The following is a 19,661-nucleotide window of genomic DNA, read 5'->3' as shown; positions in this document are numbered from 1 at the left end:
AAACTGTGTTAAAACATTTTTTTTTGAAAAGTCGTCATATTCCAACAGCCGTAACTTTTTTATACGTCCGTGTACGGGGATGTATAGGGCGTCTTTTTTTGCGGGGTCGGGTGTACTTTTTAGTTCTACCATTTTCGGGAAATGTTATTGCTTTGATCACTTTTTATTCAAATTTTTATCAGAATCAAAAGAGTGAAAAAACGGCAGTTTGGCACTTTTGACCATTTTTCCCGCTACGGCGTTTACCGAACAGGAAAAATATTTGTATAGCTTTGTAGAGCGGGCGATTTCGGATGCGGGGATACCTAACATGTATATGTTTCACAGTTTTTAACTACTTTTATATGTGTTCTAGGGAAAGGGAGGTGATTTGAATTTTTAATCCTTTTTATTTGTTTTTATATTTTTTTTACTTTTTTTTAAACTTTTTTTTTGCATTTATTAGACTTCCTAGGGGTATTGACATGGGTGGGCGGTGTCGCGGATTGTCAGAGCGGTGGGGGTCGGCAAACATGGCTGCTCCGGAGCGTTAAAGAGAGCCTCCTGGAGTATCGTTAAGGGGAGGGGCAAAGTAGTAAAGTATATGTATATGTGATTGTGTGGGGTTAGGGGCTAGGCTGCAGAGGGCAATATGAATTTTGTGGCTTGCTATGGTCCAAAGTGTGTGAGATTGCAGAGATGGTGGTGTGAGTTTGGGTTTTGTGGGGGTCCTGGCACAAACGTATGTGCGCTGTTGTGACGAAAAGTAGCCTATTGCGCAATCAAGTGTAGTGAATATGTTTGTGGAAAATTTCAGCCAAATCGGTCGAGCGTGTTTTGCGTGATTGAGGAACAAACATCCAAACACACAAACCCACAAACATCCAAACTCACAAACTTTCACATTTATAATATTAATAGGATTCTAACTGATATGATATATAATGTATGCAAACAATGATAACTATTATATTTAGTCACAGTAAATTCTGTTTTGCTATACATATTTATTTCCTTTGTGTGTATTGGAACAACACAAAAAAAAAAAAAACAGAAAAAGGCAAAAATTATATAATTTCACACAAAACTCCAAAAATTGGCTGGACAAAATTACTGGCACCCTCAGCTTAGTATTTGGTTAGACTCCCTTTGGAAAAAATAACTGAAATCAATTGCATCTTAAACCAACAACAAGCTTCTTACACCCCTCAACTGGAAACATGGATCCCTTTTCTTTTTGCAAACAGCTCCTGGTCTGGTATTTGAAGGGTTCCTTCTACCAACAGCAATTTTAAGATATCTCCACTGCTGTCCAATGGGTTATAGATATGAACTCATTGTAGTCACTTCAGAATTCTCCAGTGCTTTGTTTCCATTTCTGCATGCTCTTTAAAGTTGTTTGGGGTCTTTATCCTGCTGGAAGACCTATGAACTAGGACAAAAAAACCAACTTTCTGACCCTGGGCCCTACATTGAGACCCAAAATCCATTGGGGGATCTTCACATTTCATGATGTCTTGAACACAGTCAAGGCATCCAGTACCAGAGGCAGCAAAACAACCCCAAAACATCTATGAATCATCACCATCTTGATCTCATCTGTCCACAAGACATTTTGGATTGCTCATGTACATTTTGGAAAACTGTACTGTACATTTTGGCAAACTGCTTTTTTATGTCTCTGTGTCAGCAGTGGGGTCCTCCTGGGTCTCCTGCCATAACATTTCATTTCATTCAAATGTCGATGGACAATTCGTGCTGACACTGATGTACCCTGAGCCTGTAGGACGGCTTGAATTTCTTTGGCACTTGATTGGAGCTGCTTATCCACCATTGGGACTATCCTGTGTTGCAAGCTTTCATCAATTTTTCTTTTCTGTCCACGTCCAAGGAGATTAGCTATAGTGCCATAGGTTGTAATCTTCTGGATTATGTTCAGCACCGTGTACCAACATCAATATCTCCATTTCATAATTTTGGCTCTCAAGCCTTTAGACAGTTCTCTTCTCCTCTTTCTGTGCTCCATGCTTAATGTGGCACAAACACACAACACAAAGATTCAGTCAACGTCTTGGATATTTATCTTGTTTCAGGTGTGATTTTTGTATTGCCCACATTTTCTTCCAGCACATTTTTGGATTAGTCTGAAATTATGTCCAATTTGCCTTTTTTTATGTCTGTTTTTTTGTTTTGTTCTAGTACACACAAAGGAATTAAACAAGTGCATAACAAAATATGTATAATTACAATCATTTTCTAGGAGAAATACTTTATTTTCTGAAAAGCACCTACGGCTATGACTGTGAATACTATACAGTATACAGTCGTCTTTTACCCAGAGGCCTTATATTTTGCAACAACTAGTGAGATCACTTTTTATTATATACCTTGGGAGTTTACATAATGTATGTGTGATTTATGAAGCTTTTTTAAAAAAAATATGTTAACAATTTTTCAATGAAAACACATAGGAGAAGATCGATTAAGACATTTGGAGAATGTGCTAACGGTAATTTATGACTGTGCACACTGGGACACATTTGTCAATACTTTTGAACTGTGAGCTGTCTAAAATGATGAATCCTGTTCGTAGTTGTAGACATATTTCATTTGTCGTATGGATCTTCATAAATCTGTCTCACTTTCAGATATGTCAAAATTCGGACTCAGTTTTGCATGCACCACAAACCTGTCTCCATTGCCCATGGGACAAAATACTGTCTACAGTTGAATCTGCAACTAAAGGCTCATTCACATCTGCGCCCGGCACTCCGTTATGCAGGTTTCCGTTTCCTGCAGAAAACAGAGCAGGAGATGGAAACCTGCAGGAGTCTCTCTCACCCATTCATTTGAATGGGTGAGAGAGATGTCTGGCCGTGAGAGCATAAAACGCTCACCGCCACGAAACCGTGTTTTTTAATCCGGACACAGAGTCGGACATGCAGTACTCTGTGTCCGGATTTAAAAAAACGGTTTCGCGGCGGAGAGCATAAAACGCTCACCGCCGCTCACGTCCGGACCCGGTCTGTGCTTTCCGTCTTCTTGCATGCAGAAGACAGAAAGCACAGAACGAAGTGCTGAACACAGGTGTGAACCTAGCGTAAGTTTACACCATTTTAAACTTGGTCTACTTTGCACAAGAAAATCTGTGCCATATTTGTTTTTTTCTGTCTCATAAATGTGTTGTAAAGTTACAGTTTTAAACCAAGCCCATTCCGATGCACATTTTCAAAAAGTGACAAGCCAGTGTTTTTTTCTGTTCTTTTTGGAACACACTGTTCACAAATATCTTTACCTTCATCATCCTTAGGTTATTCCTTCTACCTTCACCTATATGGACCACAGGGACATATCTAATAATAAGAGCTATAGGTCCTTGCTTCATTTGGACTTTTATATCTTAAGGTGTATGATTTGTGCACCTTTCTTATTGGGTACCTTTCACCTGGCCAGTTAACCCTTGAGGTATTCCCTTTATCTATTTTTGTTTATAGGGACCTGATTTGTTCAGTACAAGGACAGTCTTTTCTCATCATTCTATTAAACTCTATGACAGGCAATAATGGGACATATTATACATTATAATATATGAACGGCACTATTGGAGCATTACACTGTGTGGTGAGCACTAAGGGCCATTATACTATGTGGGGGGCACAAATGGGGTATTATTGCCCCCCATACACAGTATAATTCTCCCCTGCCCCCACTCAGAACTGACAGTTCACCAACCTGTTACATCACGATCAGAACAGAAGGGATTGACAATCCCTGCTGCCACTGTTCTAATGTATTGGGTTAAGGTTACAGTGGCCGGGAGATTAATGTTTTCCCTGGCCGCTATCGTTATTAAGGACTGGGAGGCAGTGGCAGAGATGGACGTCTGGACTGTGGTCCCCCAGCTGCAGTATGGAGAATGCAGCTTCCGCTCTCCTGCCCTGCAATGATCTGACGGATGAGTGTGTGGCAAGGAGGGAGAGAGCTGTACAGATGCCAAGCTCTCTTTGTAATCGGGAAATGGCTTCATTAGAGCTTCTGCTGATGATTATAATATGAAAAATACAGTAAGTGCATCTTCTGGAAGTTCATGCACGTAGTCTGATATCTACACCAGCTAGTGGCCGGGGTAGATTTCAGTCATCATTTCTGCCACAACACTTATCAGAGAATGGAGTAAAAACACCAGTTGCAACAACGTTTGTCACATAAGGCTTAGCAGCCCAGATATGATTTCTGGCTGGGTTTATGACCAGTATCCGTCCATACAAAGTTCCTGCATTCACGATCATATCCAGTGGCAACCTAGCAAGGCAAAAAGACTATTTCCACTGAAATGGTTAGAGAAAATCTTTAAAAATCTGAACCATTAGATTGTCTACAGATTTACAGTAAAGATGGTTATGTTCATTGGAAAACCCCTTTCTGTTCACTTTTAGTGCAGTCTTTTGAGGATACAGTGTCATGTGCTTTATACCCTGCTGAGGGCTGGCAGGCAAAGTCCAAGCAGAGATCATGAGACAGGCCCGGTGCCAGATCAGCCGTGTTCTACTGTAATTAGTGGAATTCCAAAGGATGGGTTTACTAAAGGGATATTGTGGTTTCAGCAAAAGTAATTCTTTGCACAATGAAAAGTTAACACAATTTAGTTGTCAATACTACTTAGTTTTCAATATCACTGCTTGCTGACATGATCAGGGCTGTGTCTTGTAGAGTCATGCACTTATATCCACACCAAATGACCAGGGAAGACTTTTATTCACTCACATTAAGCAATAAAGATTTCTACCATCCCCTTCCTGATCTCTGCTGTATTAGTACACTGGATGTCGGGACTTCAAACATGTTGCCCACTGAGCAGAGTCCAAGGCATTAGTTCCAGGCACCAGCATCACATGGGTGGATTTTTGATATATCAGAGGTGAGCAATATATCAAAGAGTAGCTTCTCTTTTTTTATATTGATATACTTTTTATTGAAGTTTTACAGCTAAGATAGGAAAGTACGGGGGCATTACCATGTTTAGTCCAGGTTATGACTGTAGCTGCTTGTCCACTTGCAAAACATGGAAAATGGACATCTTGACCCTCGGTCACAGTCTGGTCATTGGGAACCACAGCAAACTTCTGCACTTCTAGAAAGAGGGAATAGTCCAGTTAGTAATTGTAAAAAAAAAGCAAGTTATGTTAAACTGCACCTGACTAAACTTTACAATTTATGGCAGAGGCAACAAGTAATTGTGAGAAGCCAAAGTAAGACTGCGTGCCCGCTAACCCTTCCTCCACACCAACCTCTGTCACTAAGATCCCTCCCTTTTTTTCAACAGCAGTAAAGCAGCTATCACTAAGGAAAATACAGTGCATGTGTTCAGCAACCTTTATGGAAACCTTCTTAATCTGAAAATAGTGCCCAAAGTGAATGATCCCTTTAATAATATGAAGACATGAGCTTAGAAATACAAACAGAACCTTGGGCATATTTTTACCTTGTACAATAATAGAAGCAGATGCTTGTATGGAGCCTTCACTATTGCTGGCGTGGCACAAATAAAGCCCTTGTTCAGAGAAGGTGACATTTTGGATGTAGAGGCCCCCAGAGGTGGTGATGGTAAAGTGATCATTAGTGGAGACAGGATCTCCTGTGTCTGAAGTCCAAGTAATGTGTGGCTTCGGATCTCCAGAGACGCCACACTCAAGTGTTACGCTGCTGCCTACTAGGACCTCTGTGTTCTGGGGCTGAATTATAAAAAACGGCTTTGCTGTAAGAAAGACAAAATATTGAAAATATACATGCTTTAAAGAACATTTCTTTTTCTGAAAAAGTTGTGTGACAATGGATATGGATGGCAAAACTACCTATATCATTGGAATTTAGGAAAGTGACTATTCCTATTAGTTGTCAACCAGATTTTCCAGAAATAGATATTGATATTGCACTAATGATTCTCCTAGTCTTCAGTATATGTCACTTACATTGGCTGCCGGCGTAACGTAGAATGGCCTCCTGTGTTCGGACCTCCCCAGCTATGTTTTTGGCCGTACATTGGTAAATGCCTTTATCAGATTCCTGTGTATTCTGTATCATCAGGGTCCCATCGTGTAAGAGATTCAGCCTCCCGTCATAGCTTGTATCAATCTCATTGCTACAAAGAAATCAAAGATATACAGTTCACGATACCCAATTCATAACAATATAACCATACACTACTCAAACGGTACAGTTTCCTCAAAGTACCATGTAATGTACAAAAGCTGCTATGAAATACAATAATAAACTTATGCAAGTGAAGCAACAATACCACAAGCCTCAGTGATATGTACCCAAGTATCACAAGCAGTACTATCCAAATAATACCACCACTACCTAAACAACCATATGATACAAAACATACACATCTCTTTATCAAGTACAATCCAAATACCACCATACAGTGAATTAATACAGTGCCTGAAAGATACAACCACACTCTGGGAAAATACTATTCTCTGTGTATGGTCACAGGATGGACTCACTTGTTATGTAGCCAAACAATATCAGGTTTGGGGTTTCCTTCTGCCCGACAGATGAAATAAACAGTGTTTCCAAGAGTGACATCCACATCTTTTGGTTCTGATATAATACGAGGCATCTCTGAAAATAAAGTTGTCCTAAACAACATGAGTGTAACCTAAGCACATCAAGTAACAGGCTGTCTAGAAGATAAGAAAAGCATCACTAGCAGCCATTACAGTGTCCACATGGGATAATCACCCAGCTCTCTACAAACCCTGAAAGGTAAACAAGAATACTTAGAATATTTAGTGTAAATCAGTTTCCTTGCTTCCTCTTAGCACTATTATCTTTTCTAGTACCATTCTAGCTATACATCAGCTTTTATTTCACTTCTGGCATTGCATTTACAATCAAGGAAGTGCTGAATAGTGACTAAGAGGAGATAAATAATAGAATTCATGAGAAAATGTGATGGCTAACCACAGTTGAATTGGTCCACAGACAGTGAGCTCACTGATGTACCACGCAGGTGGACAGGGTGTTCGCATGTTGCCGCTGTGTGCGTGCTGCTCCTCCCGGTAAATGTATGGAGAAGATCCACCAGCCACATAAGTTCACAGTCACAGGACAAAGGATTGGAGTCCAGGCGTCTATTCACACAAGAAGTCAAGCGCTAATGAGTTTTTCATCACATTAATAAGCAATTATCATTCAACAGTATAGAATGGAACACTTACAACCGAGCCAGAGACGGAAGCTTAGAGAATGCTCCTGGCTGAATCTTGGTGATCCGGTTATTGTGCAAAAATCTGGAAGCAGTAAAACATTAAAGTAGTTTACTGACTACTGACTTTACTAAGTTTGCCAGATCAACACCTTCTCTTCAAAATCCTTAATTTGTATCCTTCAATTTGGCAATCTTTAGATCATATTCACATGTCTTCAAAATGTGAAAATCATGGATTGAATGTGTTCTCATTTATTTTAATGGGCACATGTGGGGTCTGAAAAGACCCCAGAGTATAAATGTACATGGGTGTCCACAATGGGGCATAATACTGTGTGCAGGGGCCACTTCAGGGCATATAATACTGTGTGCAGGGGCCACTATGGAGCATAATGTATGCCAATATTGGGCATAATAGAGTGTGCAAGAATGTGCGTATCCATGGGGGGCGGGGTTTTAGGGTGGTTGAACCGTTTTTCCAAAGTTCCCCTCAAAAAAAATTCCAACTTAAGCACTGGGACCATGGAAAGGTCCTGTCCAGAACATGTCCTCCTCTATTCATACCAAAGATCCACTGTTACACTGTGACAGTGTAATGTTACATAGTGGCCTGACAAATTATAATGTCTACTAGCCATCCTCCACGCAATATAATGTTCCATAGTGGCTCTCACACAGTATTATGTCCCATAGCGGTCCTCCACAGAGAATACTGCCCTATAGTGCCCCCTGCACATAGTATAATGCTCTATAGTGGCTCCTCCATTCAGTATGTCCTCCATACTGGCCTCTATACAGTATAATGTCCCATAGTAGCCATTCCACACAATATCTCCCATACACACTAGTGATGACCGAACTGACTCATTATGAGCCAGGCTTTTGATACATTTTTGTTTTCGGTTTTGTTTTTTTTTCTTGTTTTGAACATTTAAATATAAAAACTTATTGAAAATAAAACAACATATTTGAGGATTTGAAACAAATCAGAGCATTGTATAACTTTTCATTATACCGAGAAATCTTTAAAAGATACCAGTGTCTGATAACTGGGAGCAATAGATTGCATTCATTAAACATATAAAACATAGGCTGTGCCCTATTGTTATCATCACACACAAAAGGCCATGTCAATGAGGACCGAGAACTGATAACTAGATAAAAACCCTCTTCATTCGTGGTAGCAGGTGATCTCCTCCTGAGATGTTCAGTAATGATGTGACTTACAGCCGCTCCAGTTTAGGTAGATCTCCAAAAGTTTCAGCTTCAAGTGTTTCCAAATTATTGAAGTGAAGATATCTGGTGCAAGAAAATAGACATAGAAAGTGGTAGAGTAATGTATAATATACATTTGGAACAGAGGAGATTCCACAGTTAGTCTGGATTAGTTACTGTTCCATTATTCCCATGAGGGGCCTTTAAAGCAACAGAAATGATTTGTATAGGTAAACTTACAGCTGCTCCAGTGATGGAAGGCCATGGAAAGCATTCTTCTGTACACTGCGGATGTCATTCTTATGGAGATAACTACAACAAAAGAACAAGAGCAGCACATATTGCTGAGACCAGTGCTACCAGGGAACGCAATGTGCGTCAGAGATCAGCACAGTTAGCATATGCTAGAGAAACCACTGCATTCAATGAGCAGTATTAAAGGGATCTTATCATTAAAACACAATTTTTTTCTGGTTGACACGTAGGAATAGCCTCAAGAAAGGCTATTCTTCTCCTACCTTTCATTGTCTTCTCTTCGCCGCCGTTCCGTAAAAATCCCGGTTTTCGACGGTATGCAAATGAGTTCTCTTGCAGCACTGGGGGCGGGCCCTAGCGCTCAAACAGCACTGAGGGCATCCCCAATACTGTGAGAGAATTTCCAGTGTCGCCTCCATCTTCTTCAGCAACGTCCTCTTCACGCATCTTCTTCCGGTGTAGGCAATCAAACTGGTAGGCCTCGGGCAGAGCCAACTGCCACAAGAAAATGGCCGCTTACTTACTGTGTAAGTGCCCATTTTTCTTGTGGCCGCGGGCATGTGCAATTGGCTCTGCCTGAGGCCTACAAGTTTGACTGCCTGCACTGGAAGAAGACGCGTGAAGAGGACGTTCCTGAAGAAGATGGAGGCGGCGCTAGAGTTCTCTCGTAGCAGTGGGGACGCCCCCAGTGTGGTTTGAGCGCTAGGGCCCGTCCCTAATGCTGTGAGATAACTCATTTGCATACCGACGAAAACCGTGATTACTTTGGAACGGCGGCGCGGAGAAGACATCTAAAGGTAGGTGATGAATAGCCTTTCTTAAAGGCTATTCCTACGTGTGAACCAGAAAAAATTGTGTTTTAATTATAGGATTCCTTTAAGGATATAGACAGTCCAGTCATATAATATAGAGACCAGTGCCAGCAGGGAATAGGATACTGTATATGTCAGAAAAAAAGAATGTCTGCAATAGTGAATAGACTATATGATAGAGGCCAGTGCAGTCATTGAATTGGATATATGATAGAGTTCAGTGTAGTAAGAGAATAGTATACAGTCCTATGAAAAAGTTTGGGCACCCCTATTAATCTTAATCATTTTTAGTTATAAATATTTTTGTGTTTGCAACAGCCATTTCAGTTTGCTATATCTAATAACTGATGGACACAGTAATATTTCAGGATTGGAATGAGGTTTATTGTACTAACAGAAAATGTGCAATATGCATTAAACCAAAATTTGACCGGTGCAAAAATATGGGCACCTCAACAGAAAAGTGACATTAATATTTAGTAGATCTTTTGCCTCTAGTCGCCTCCTGTAGATTTTAATCAGTTCCTGGATCCTGGATGAAGGTATTTTGGACCATTCCTCTTTACAAAACAATTCAAGTTCAGTTAAGGTTGATGGTCGCCGAGCATGGACAGCCCGCTTCAAATCATCCCACAGATGTTCAATGATATTCAGGTCTGGGGACTGGGATGGCCATTCTAGAACATTGTAATTGTTCCTCTGCATGAATGCCTGAGGATTTGGAGCGGTGTTTTGGATCATTGTCTTGCTGAAATATCCATCCCCGGCGTAACTTCAACTTCGTCACTGATTCTTGAACATTATTCTCAAGAATCTGCTGATACTGAGTGGAATCCATGCGACCCTCAACTTCAACAAGATTCCTGGTGCCGGCATTGGCCACACAGCCCCAAAGCATGATGAAACCTCCACCAAATTTTACAGTGGGTAGCAAGTGTTTTTCTTGGAATGCTGTTTTTTTTTGGACGCCATGCATAATGCCTTTTTGTATGACCAAACAACTCAATCTTTGTTTCATCAGTCCACAGGACCTTCTTCCAAAATGAAGCTGGCTTGTCCAAATGTGCTTTTGCATACCTCAGGCGACTCTGTTTGTGGTGTGCTTGCAGAAACGGCTTCCTTCTCATCACTCTACCATACAGCGTCTCCTTGTGCAAAGTGCGCTGTATTGTTGACCGATGCACAGTGACACCATCTGCAGCAAGATGATGCTGCAGCTCTTTGGAGGTGGTCTGTGGATTGCCCTTGACTGTTCTCACCATTCTTCTTCTCTGCTTTTCTGATATTTTTCTTGGCCTGACACTTCTGGGCTTAACAAGAACTGTCCCTGTGGTCTTCCATTTCCTTACTATGTTCCTCACAGTGGAAACTGACAGATTAAATCTCTGAGATAACTTTTTGTATCCTTCCCCTGAACAACTATGTTGAACGATCTTTGTTTTCAGATCATTTGAGAGCGGGCTGTCCATGCTCGGCGACTATCAAACTTAACTGAACTTGAATTGTTTTGTAAAGAGGAATGGTCCAAAATACCTTCATCCAGGATCTGATTAAAAGCTACAGGAAGCGACTAGAGGCTGTTATCTTTGCAAAAGGAGGATCTACTAAATATTAATGTCACTTTTCTGTTGAGGTGCCCATACTTTTGCACCGGTCAAATTTTGGTTTAATGCATATTGCACATTTTTTGTTAGTACAATAAACCTAATTTCAATCCTGAAATATTACTGTCTCCATCAGTTATTAGATATAGCAAACTGAAATGGCTGCTGCAAACACAAAAATATTTAGAACTAAAAATGATTAAGATTAATAGGGGTGCCCAAACTTTTTCATTGGACTGTATATGATAGTGGTCAGTGCAGTAAGAAAATAGTATATATAATAGTGGTCAGTGCAGTCATTGAATGGGATATATGAGAGAGACCAAATCAGTTAGAAAGCAACATATATGACAGGCTTATGCAGTCAAGGAGAAGCATAAATGATGGATGCTAGTGCAGTCAGTTAATAGTATATATAATAGAGAGAAGAGCTGTCAGAGAGCCGTATATACAATAAAGGCCAGTGTAGTCAAAGAATATATGGTATAGATAGCACTTACAGAAATTTAAGAACTTCTAAACCGTCAAATGATCTCTGTGAAATCCACTTGATTTGATTGTTGTTTAGTAATCTACAAAGACATAGGGTCAGTTCATACAATGTTCACCATGTGTCTAATCTCCTTTCAGCTATATAAGAAGAGTCTTACAAGGTATGTAGGTTTGTCATGTTCCAGAAAGCGGCAGAATGTATCTCTCGAATACGATTGAAGCGCAGATCACTGTAGAGACAAAAAGCATAACGTGTGAAATTTTATATGGTTTCTTCTCTAACCACTTTCTGAGCTGCTGACAGATGTGCCCATAATAACTTTGCATTGTGGAAAGGTATTCCTTTATATATCAGTATGTATCACTATGAGCAGTGTCTGGTGTGCACATTACACTAGCAGATACAAAATCCTGCAACCTATGACCAAATATGAAGCCCGATAAATTTTACAGTTCAGCTTTGAGAATTAGTGGCGAAGAAAAAAACAATGCCAGGTGAATTTTGAATGCTGCACTGGAAGTGAATAGAGTAGAAGTTATAATGTAAATCATCTCAAGCTAGGTTAAGAACTACTTTGCCTTGGATGTACAATCTGCCCCATAAAATCCCATCAATAAAGAACATCTAGACACTATGGCATGGCACACCAGCATTTAAGCAAGGTTTCTGCAGGATCTATCCAATCCTACTAATTCAGTTATTCCTGGAACTTGGCTGAGAGAAATTATTGATCATCAAGGGGCACCTCATTGTGTACAGATATGTCCATGAACACCATGACATCACTTCATAACAAAGCGTGAATATATATGAACAAATATATATACTATAGCTGTCAATATATCCAATCAATCCTGAAGTGGACCACTCTTTAGATCACATTTCTACCACAAGAGAGATCAGAGGCCGTTACCAAAGCCAACCTGTAGTGATGAAAGTAGGTGGAGGGTGAAGACTAGGTAGCTGTCCTACAGATCTGCTCCACCTTCTCCGCCCATGAAGTGCCAATGGTCCTGGTGGAATGGGCCCTAAGATTCCCTGTTCACCGCCAAAGAACTATAAGCTAAAGTAATTGCCAGTTTCATTCATCTAATCAGGGTACTTTTTGATTCCACTAAACCCAATCTCACACCCAGACAGTGGAAATCTAGTTCCCTAGGATTCTTAGAACTGGAACAGAAGGATGGTAGAACAATTTCCTTGGTGGGGTGAAATTGGAAGCAACCTTAGGAACAAAAGCAGGGTCAGGCCTGAGCATAACCCTATCATCTAGCACTACCATAAAGGAAGGGTTGGCAGACAGAGCTTGGAGATGGGTTCAAAGGGGGCCTAGTCACCACATTGAGTACTAAGTTTAATTTCCAAAAAGGAACCTTAGACAAAAGGTCTGCCTTTAAAAGAGGCTCTGCCAAACTATTTAACCTATGGATCTTCTGTCAGATTGACCTGAAAAAGGGCACCCAAAGCTGAGACCTGCAACATAAGTGTGCTAGTGGATAGCCCCTTTTCCAGGCCATTCTGGAGAAAATCCAGGATATGTGGGATCAGAATTCCCTGTAGTTTATTTAGGGGGCTACCTAAGAACTACAGGAACTTGAACAAGGTAACCAGCTTCCTACTCTTTAAGAGGATGTTACTAACTGTCATGGAAAACCCATAGACATTAATAATTCCCTCTCAAATTCCATGCCATCAAGTGGAGACGGATGAAGTTTGGGTACTGAATATGATCCTGCCTTACAAGAGTTGGAATCTTTGGGAGGTTCCAAGAGTCTGTCTCAGACAGGATCCTTAGTAAAGAGAACCAGGCCCTCCTTGGCCAGAAGGGGGCGATCAGGATGACTATCGCTCCCTCCTGTATAATTTTTCTGATAATTTCTGTGATCAGAAAAAAATGGAGGGAAGATATAGGCCAAACCAAACTCCCACGTTTGAGATAGTGGGTTATTTTTTGGGATCCAGGGAAAAAAACTGAGGGACCTCCTGTTGTCTCTACCTGTGTTTGCTCCCTTTTAATAAGATTCCCACCAAAATTCAATTTCTGGGTCCTGTCCTATCCACTGGAAGGCATACCCTAGACTTCCATAGCACTCCCAGTGGACGCCATGCACGTCCTATCCTCGGCTCCCCGACAAGAGCACTTTAGCACCTTCTCCTGCTAATGCACGGAACTCCGGCAGCATGGCAAGGAGGAATTAGAACATCATAGAAAACCCTCTGACTCCGAGGGACTCTCCACGGTTTCAGCCCTATCATCTATGCCCGCCAGTGAGGAAAAGAAGAGGACCACGATATGGGATGGAAAGAGGTTCTGTCCCATCCCTGGCAGTGGACAGCTCCCTCCTGCAGCCTTTGAGAAAAATGGGTGTCTAGGAGTGGACCCCAACCAGGGACATTCCATGTCTCTGCTCCGTTGTGATAAGTATCCAGCAGGAGCCTGACAGCACCCAGGTAGGTTGGTCTCCCTCCAGGGAAAGGAAACTACTAATGGGAGAAAGGCACCACCTATATTTGGTAGGTTTCCTGTCTCTGGGGGGCAAATCCGCTCTCTGGCACTGTCGTGGAAGAGGGGAAAAAGATGTAGCTTGTCATATTATGATACGTGCTTATACACTGAACTGTACAGTCTGATCTTAACTGCACTGCGATCTGCATAAGTCATAAGAAACTGTTTTATCTTACTACTTGTCACGTCTATGGAAGTCAACTAACAAAGCAGGATGTGTCCAATTCCATAAGCGAGATCCTTCAAGCTTCCAGGAAACAAAGAATCCTAAGTATTCTGTTTTTCTCCTGTTATTTTTAAGACTTTTTACTTCTCAAATAAGTTGTTACTCTTCTTTTCTTTTTATATATAACACCGATCCCTTTGGGTATTAAATTGTTAAATTTAAGGTTACTTTTCATTCCTTTACGAACCCATTACCTTTTTGAAGCATGTTTGCGTGCGACCGTTGGACAGACGCGTATATATGTGAGAGAGGTTTCCACTGAGCCCAAAGTCAGTGGTGGCAGCAGCATGTACAGTGTTGGCTAAAAGTATTGGCACCCCTGCAATTCTGTCAGATAATACTCAGTTTCTTCCAGAAAATGATTGCAAGCACAAACTCTTTGGTATTAATATCTTCATTTATTTTGCTTGCAATGAAAAAACACAAAAGAGAATGAAAAAAAAAAGTCAAATCATTGATCATTTTACTCAAAACTCCAAAAATGGGCCGGACAAAAGTATTGGCACCCTCAGCCTAATACTTGGTAGCACAACCTTTAGACAAAATAACTGCGAACAACCGCTTCCGGTAACCATCAATGAGTTTCTTACAATGCTCTGCTGGAATTTTAGACCATTCTTCTTTGGCAAACTGCTCCAGGTCCCTGAGATGTGAAGGGGGCCTTCTACAAACTGCCATTTTGAGATCTCTCCACAGGTGTTCTATGGGATTCAGGTCTGGACTCATTACTGGCCACTTTAGAAGTCTCCAGTGCTTTCTCTCAAACCATTTTCTAGTGCTTTTTGAAGTGTGTTTTGGGTCATTGTCCTGCTGGAAGACCCATGACCTCTGAGGGAGACCCAGCTTTCTCACACTCAGCCCTACATTATGCTGCAAAATTTGTTGGTAGTCTTCAGACTTCATAATGCCATGCACACGGTCAAGCAGTCCAGTACCAGAGGCAGCAAAGCAACCCCAAAACATCAGGGAACCTCCGCCATGTTTGACTGTAGGGACCGTGTTCTTTTCTTTGAAGGCCTCTTTTTTTTCCCTGTAAACTCTATGTTGATGCCTTTTCCCAAAAAGCTCTACTTTTGTCTCATCTGACCAGAGAACATTCTTCCAAAATGTTTTTGGCTTTCACAGGTAAGTTTTGTCAAACTCCAGCCTGGCTTTTTTATGTCTCTGGGTAAGAAGTGGGGTCTTCCTGGGTATCCTACCATACAGTCCCTTTTCATTCAGACGCCGACGGATAGTACGGGTTGACACTGTTGTACTCTCGAACTGCAGGGCAGCTTGAACTTGTTTGGATGTTAGTCAAGGTTCTTTATCCACCATCCGCACAATCTTGCATTGAAATCTCTCGTCAATTTTTCTTTTCCGTCCACATCTAGGGAGGTTAGCCACAGTGCCATGGGCTTTAAACTTCTTGATGACACTGCGCACGGTAGACACAGGAACATTCAGGTCTTAGGAGATGGACTTGTAGCCTTGAGATTGCTCATGCTTCCTCACAATTTTGCTTCTCAAGTCCTCAGACAGTTCTTTGGTCATCTTTCTTTTCTCCATGCTCAATGTGGTACACACAAGGACACAGGACAGAGGTTGAGTCAACTTTAATCCATTTCAACTGGCTGCAAGTGTGATTTAGTTATTGCCTCCACCTGTTAGGTGCCTCAGGTAAGTACCAGGTGCTGTTAATTACACACAGAGAAGCATCACATGATTTTTCAAACAGTGACAATACTTTTGTCCACCCCCTTTTTTATGTTTGGTGTTGAATTATATCCAATTTGGCTTTTTGACAATTTTTTTGTGGTTTTCCATTGAAGACAAATTAAATGAAGATAATAATACCAAATAATTTGTGATTGCAATCATTTTCTGGAAGAAAATGAGTATTATCTGACAGAATTGCCGGGGTGCCAATACTTTTGGCCAACACTGTATTTGGGGGTGCATTGACTGTTTGTGGTGTGATTTATGCTCAGTTTGTAGTGAAGGATGAGTGTAAGATTGAGTGAGTTGACCCTTGACGGCCACACTCACATCATGTGCTAGGATGGCCTGTACATCACACAGGCCAATATTGAGGACAAATCTTTTTGTTTGTACAATTTTCCAATATACTTTTTGGTCTGTTATGGTTTTCTAGATCTCTACTTGCTGTTATTCATTCTGCTTACTTCTAGTGGATAAAAATCAGCCCATTGTTATGTGATAAACACACAGGTGCACAGCTAATTACCAGATAGATGTCTAATTACTGTGCTGTGACTGTAACGAGCTGTGCATCTGTGTGTCCATCACATAATCAAGGACTTTATATCACATGACAATGAACTGATTTTTATCCACTGGAATTGTTATGGTTTTGATGCAAAGCCTCACAAAAGCAATAGTAGGAGTTTGGCTGATAACTGCGAGCAGTAGAGACAGCTATTTAAAACTAGCACAGTTCTGTAAGCCAAGACAGGAACCAAAACAAAACCCACTATAATTTACACAGTGGAGTACAGATAGGAGAAAAGTTGTACAGGCACAGGTCAGAATCAGGAGAAGACATCAGAGACCAAATCAGGAGGCAAACGCAAAATCTAGAAACAGGCCAAAGGTCAAAAATCCAAATGGGCACGTCACAAGCAGAAGGCGTAGACAAAAGAGAATACGAAAACAAGCTAAGGGGTTAGCTAATAGTCACAAAAGAAAACATAGCCAAACCAGGAGTAGTACAAAAATTAGTCGGTAACCTGAGTCAAGAAGGAGGGGTCTTATATAGGTATCATCAACCACTAATTGGTCAAGCCGGGGAAACCCTGAGCTACAGAAGTTTCTCCAAGTTGACATGGCAACCTTAAATCCTTAACGACCACGGACGGAATAGTATGTCCTGGCCACCTGGCCTTAACGCAAATAGATCTACTATTAAGTCACTGGCCAGCCACCCACTCACTATCTGAGCAGACGGCATCAAGAGCGGATGTTAGGTGTAACTGAAATTGACCCCTGGTCGGAACTCTACTCTGATCAAGGGTTTTAATCCCATAGATGCCACAGTCAAAAAGAAATGGGGTGTGTGTGTGTGTGTGTGCTGTTATGCAAGAAGCCTCCATATCCAGTTGATCTTGCTGCCAAATGGAATACATAATTGGTATCTGCTCATCTGTAACAATCTGTACAATAAAACTGAAACATTATTTAACCTGTACAGTGAACGTTGTGGAAAAAATAAATTGAAAAGAAATTATTTTTTTTTGGTCCCTCAAAAAATAAGCTCTCAACCCACTCTGTCAACCAAAAAATAAAAATGTTACACTTCTCAGAAGATGGTAATGCAAAAGATGGTGATGTGTAAATGAAAAATTTGGGGTTAAATTGAAGGTTGATTGCAAAAAAAGTAATTTTTCATTTTCACGTCCCAATGTTAAGAAACAGTTATAGGGTCAAAATGCTCACTATACCCCTTGATATGTTTTGTGAAGGGTGAAGTTTTCAAAACGGGGTTACTTTTGGAGGGTTTCCATTGTATTAGTACTCTAGGGGCTTTGCAAATGAGACATGGCACTTAAAAACGATGCCAGCAAAATTTGCATTTCAAACACCCTGTGTTGCTCCTTCCCTTCCGTTCGCTGCCATGTGCCCAAAAATCAATTTACACGCACGTGTGGGGGATTTCTGTGCTCTGGAGAAATTGCATAACAAACTGTAAGATACATATTCACCTTTAACCCTTTGTGAATGCGTTATTTTTAGGGCTAAATTAATGTGTTAAGAAAAAAAAAAAAAAAGAAATGTCTAAATTTGGGGCCACACGGTGGCTCAGTGGTTAGCACTGCAGCCTTGCGCTAGAGTCCTGGTGTTCAAATCCCGCCAAGGGCAAAAAAAAAAAAACATCTGCAAGGAGTTTGTATGTTCTCCCCGTGTTTGCATGGAGTTCCATCCCATATTCCAAAAAAAAGACATACTGATAGGGAAAAATGTACATTGTAAGCTCTATGTGGGGCTCACAATCTACATAAAAAAACGTAATGTCTAAATTTCACCTCAACATTGTTTTAATTACATTAAATGCTTATCAAATTTCCCAGATGCGGTTTTGAATTATTTGAGGGGTGCCGTTTTGAAAATGCGGTGATTTATGGTGATTTCTAAAACACAGGCCTTTATAATTTCAGGAACTGTAGGAACTGAAGTGGTTTCTAAAAAAAAAATTAGTTTGGGAAATTTTCTTGTAAAAATCAGCAAAATCGCTGTTACACTTGTGAGCCTTCTAACATCCAAAATAAACTAAAGAACAATTAAAATATGATGCCAATATAAAGTAGAGATATAGTAGATAATATTTATTCATGTATTTCGGTGGTATGACTACCTGTCTGAAAAGCAGAGCATTTCACATTTTGAAAATTTTTTCCCCCAAAATTTCCTATATATTTTTTTAAATCAATACACAAATACTGATCAGTGTTTACCAATAAGTAGACGTACAATGTGTCATGAAGAACATTCTCAAAATCACTTGTATAAGTTAAAGTTATTGCCATATAAATTGACACAAGCAAGTTTTGAAAAATGAGGCCTGGTCCATAAGAAACTTTTAGGTTGTGTTCTTAAGGGGTCAAAAGTGTAGCAGCAGAACTGACAGGAAGTAAGCAGAATGAATGACAGCAAGTAAAGGTCTAGAAAACCGTGAGGCATTGATACAGAGATTATATCGGAAAACTTGAGAACTTTTTTCGTCATACAAACAAAAACATTTTTCTCTCAATATCTGTCTGAAACTGGACAGCCACTTTAAAGATGATTTTACATGTCCTCAGGCACATGCAGTGTTATATACCTCTAGAAAGCTGACAGCGCACTGTTGGCTTTCTTGTTATGTGCCCCTGGGCTGAAGATATCAGTGTCGCTATAACGTCACTTATCTCTGCCCACTGTCAGAAGTAAAAAATATGCAAATCTATTCTCCAGGATGTAATTAGGAGAACAGTGCACTCTATACGCCACCCTATAGAGGCCAGCATCCTTAACAACATGCATGACTCAGTTATAAAGTCTATTTAATCATGATGTGGATTTAATTGTCAAATTAGTATTTCTGTTCCAAAAGGAACAGATTCCCAGCTATGGACAGCGCCGTTTCGGCCTATTGGGCCTCCTCAGCATAGCGCAGGGATACTGATTTGGCAGAGTGAGAGACTATAGAACAGGGTCAGGGGACAATCGTACACATCAGGGAGAGTGTTTGCCTACATAGGCAGTACGGAGACTTACAAGTCATTCCTGCTCTGCTAGGGATTCTGGGTAAAAAATATGCAAATCTATTCTCCAGGATGTAATTGGGAGAACAGTGCACTCTGCATTCTTGACAGTCTA

At 40.6% G+C, this 19,661-nt stretch overlaps 1 protein-coding gene across 2 annotated transcripts in view; it reads right to left on the bottom strand.

Annotated features, from left to right (window-relative positions):
* LOC142208451 (peroxidasin homolog) overlaps positions 1–19,661 on the bottom strand; it is a 41,101-nt gene that overhangs the window by 19,754 nt on the left and 1,686 nt on the right. Inside the window, exons 2-11 of one of the 2 annotated variants that reach the window (XM_075276963.1) lie at positions 11,732–11,803; positions 11,582–11,653; positions 8,651–8,722; positions 8,423–8,494; positions 7,206–7,277; positions 6,949–7,118; positions 6,489–6,606; positions 5,949–6,118; positions 5,462–5,734; positions 4,994–5,110 (exon numbers count right to left, since the gene is read on the bottom strand). In XM_075276963.1, the coding sequence (XP_075133064.1) occupies positions 4,994–5,110; positions 5,462–5,734; positions 5,949–6,118; positions 6,489–6,606; positions 6,949–7,118; positions 7,206–7,277; positions 8,423–8,494; positions 8,651–8,722; positions 11,582–11,653; positions 11,732–11,803 (1,208 nt within the window). The remainder of the gene's footprint in view (positions 1–4,993; positions 5,111–5,461; positions 5,735–5,948; positions 6,119–6,488; positions 6,607–6,948; positions 7,119–7,205; positions 7,278–8,422; positions 8,495–8,650; positions 8,723–11,581; positions 11,654–11,731; positions 11,804–19,661) is intronic. The other variant, XM_075276964.1, reaches the window with a different exon arrangement.

Source organism: Leptodactylus fuscus, chromosome 6, assembly GCF_031893055.1.
Source record: "Leptodactylus fuscus isolate aLepFus1 chromosome 6, aLepFus1.hap2, whole genome shotgun sequence".
Classification (NCBI taxonomy): domain Eukaryota; kingdom Metazoa; phylum Chordata; class Amphibia; order Anura; family Leptodactylidae; genus Leptodactylus; species Leptodactylus fuscus.
This window is presented reverse-complemented; position numbering and strand designations above follow the sequence as displayed.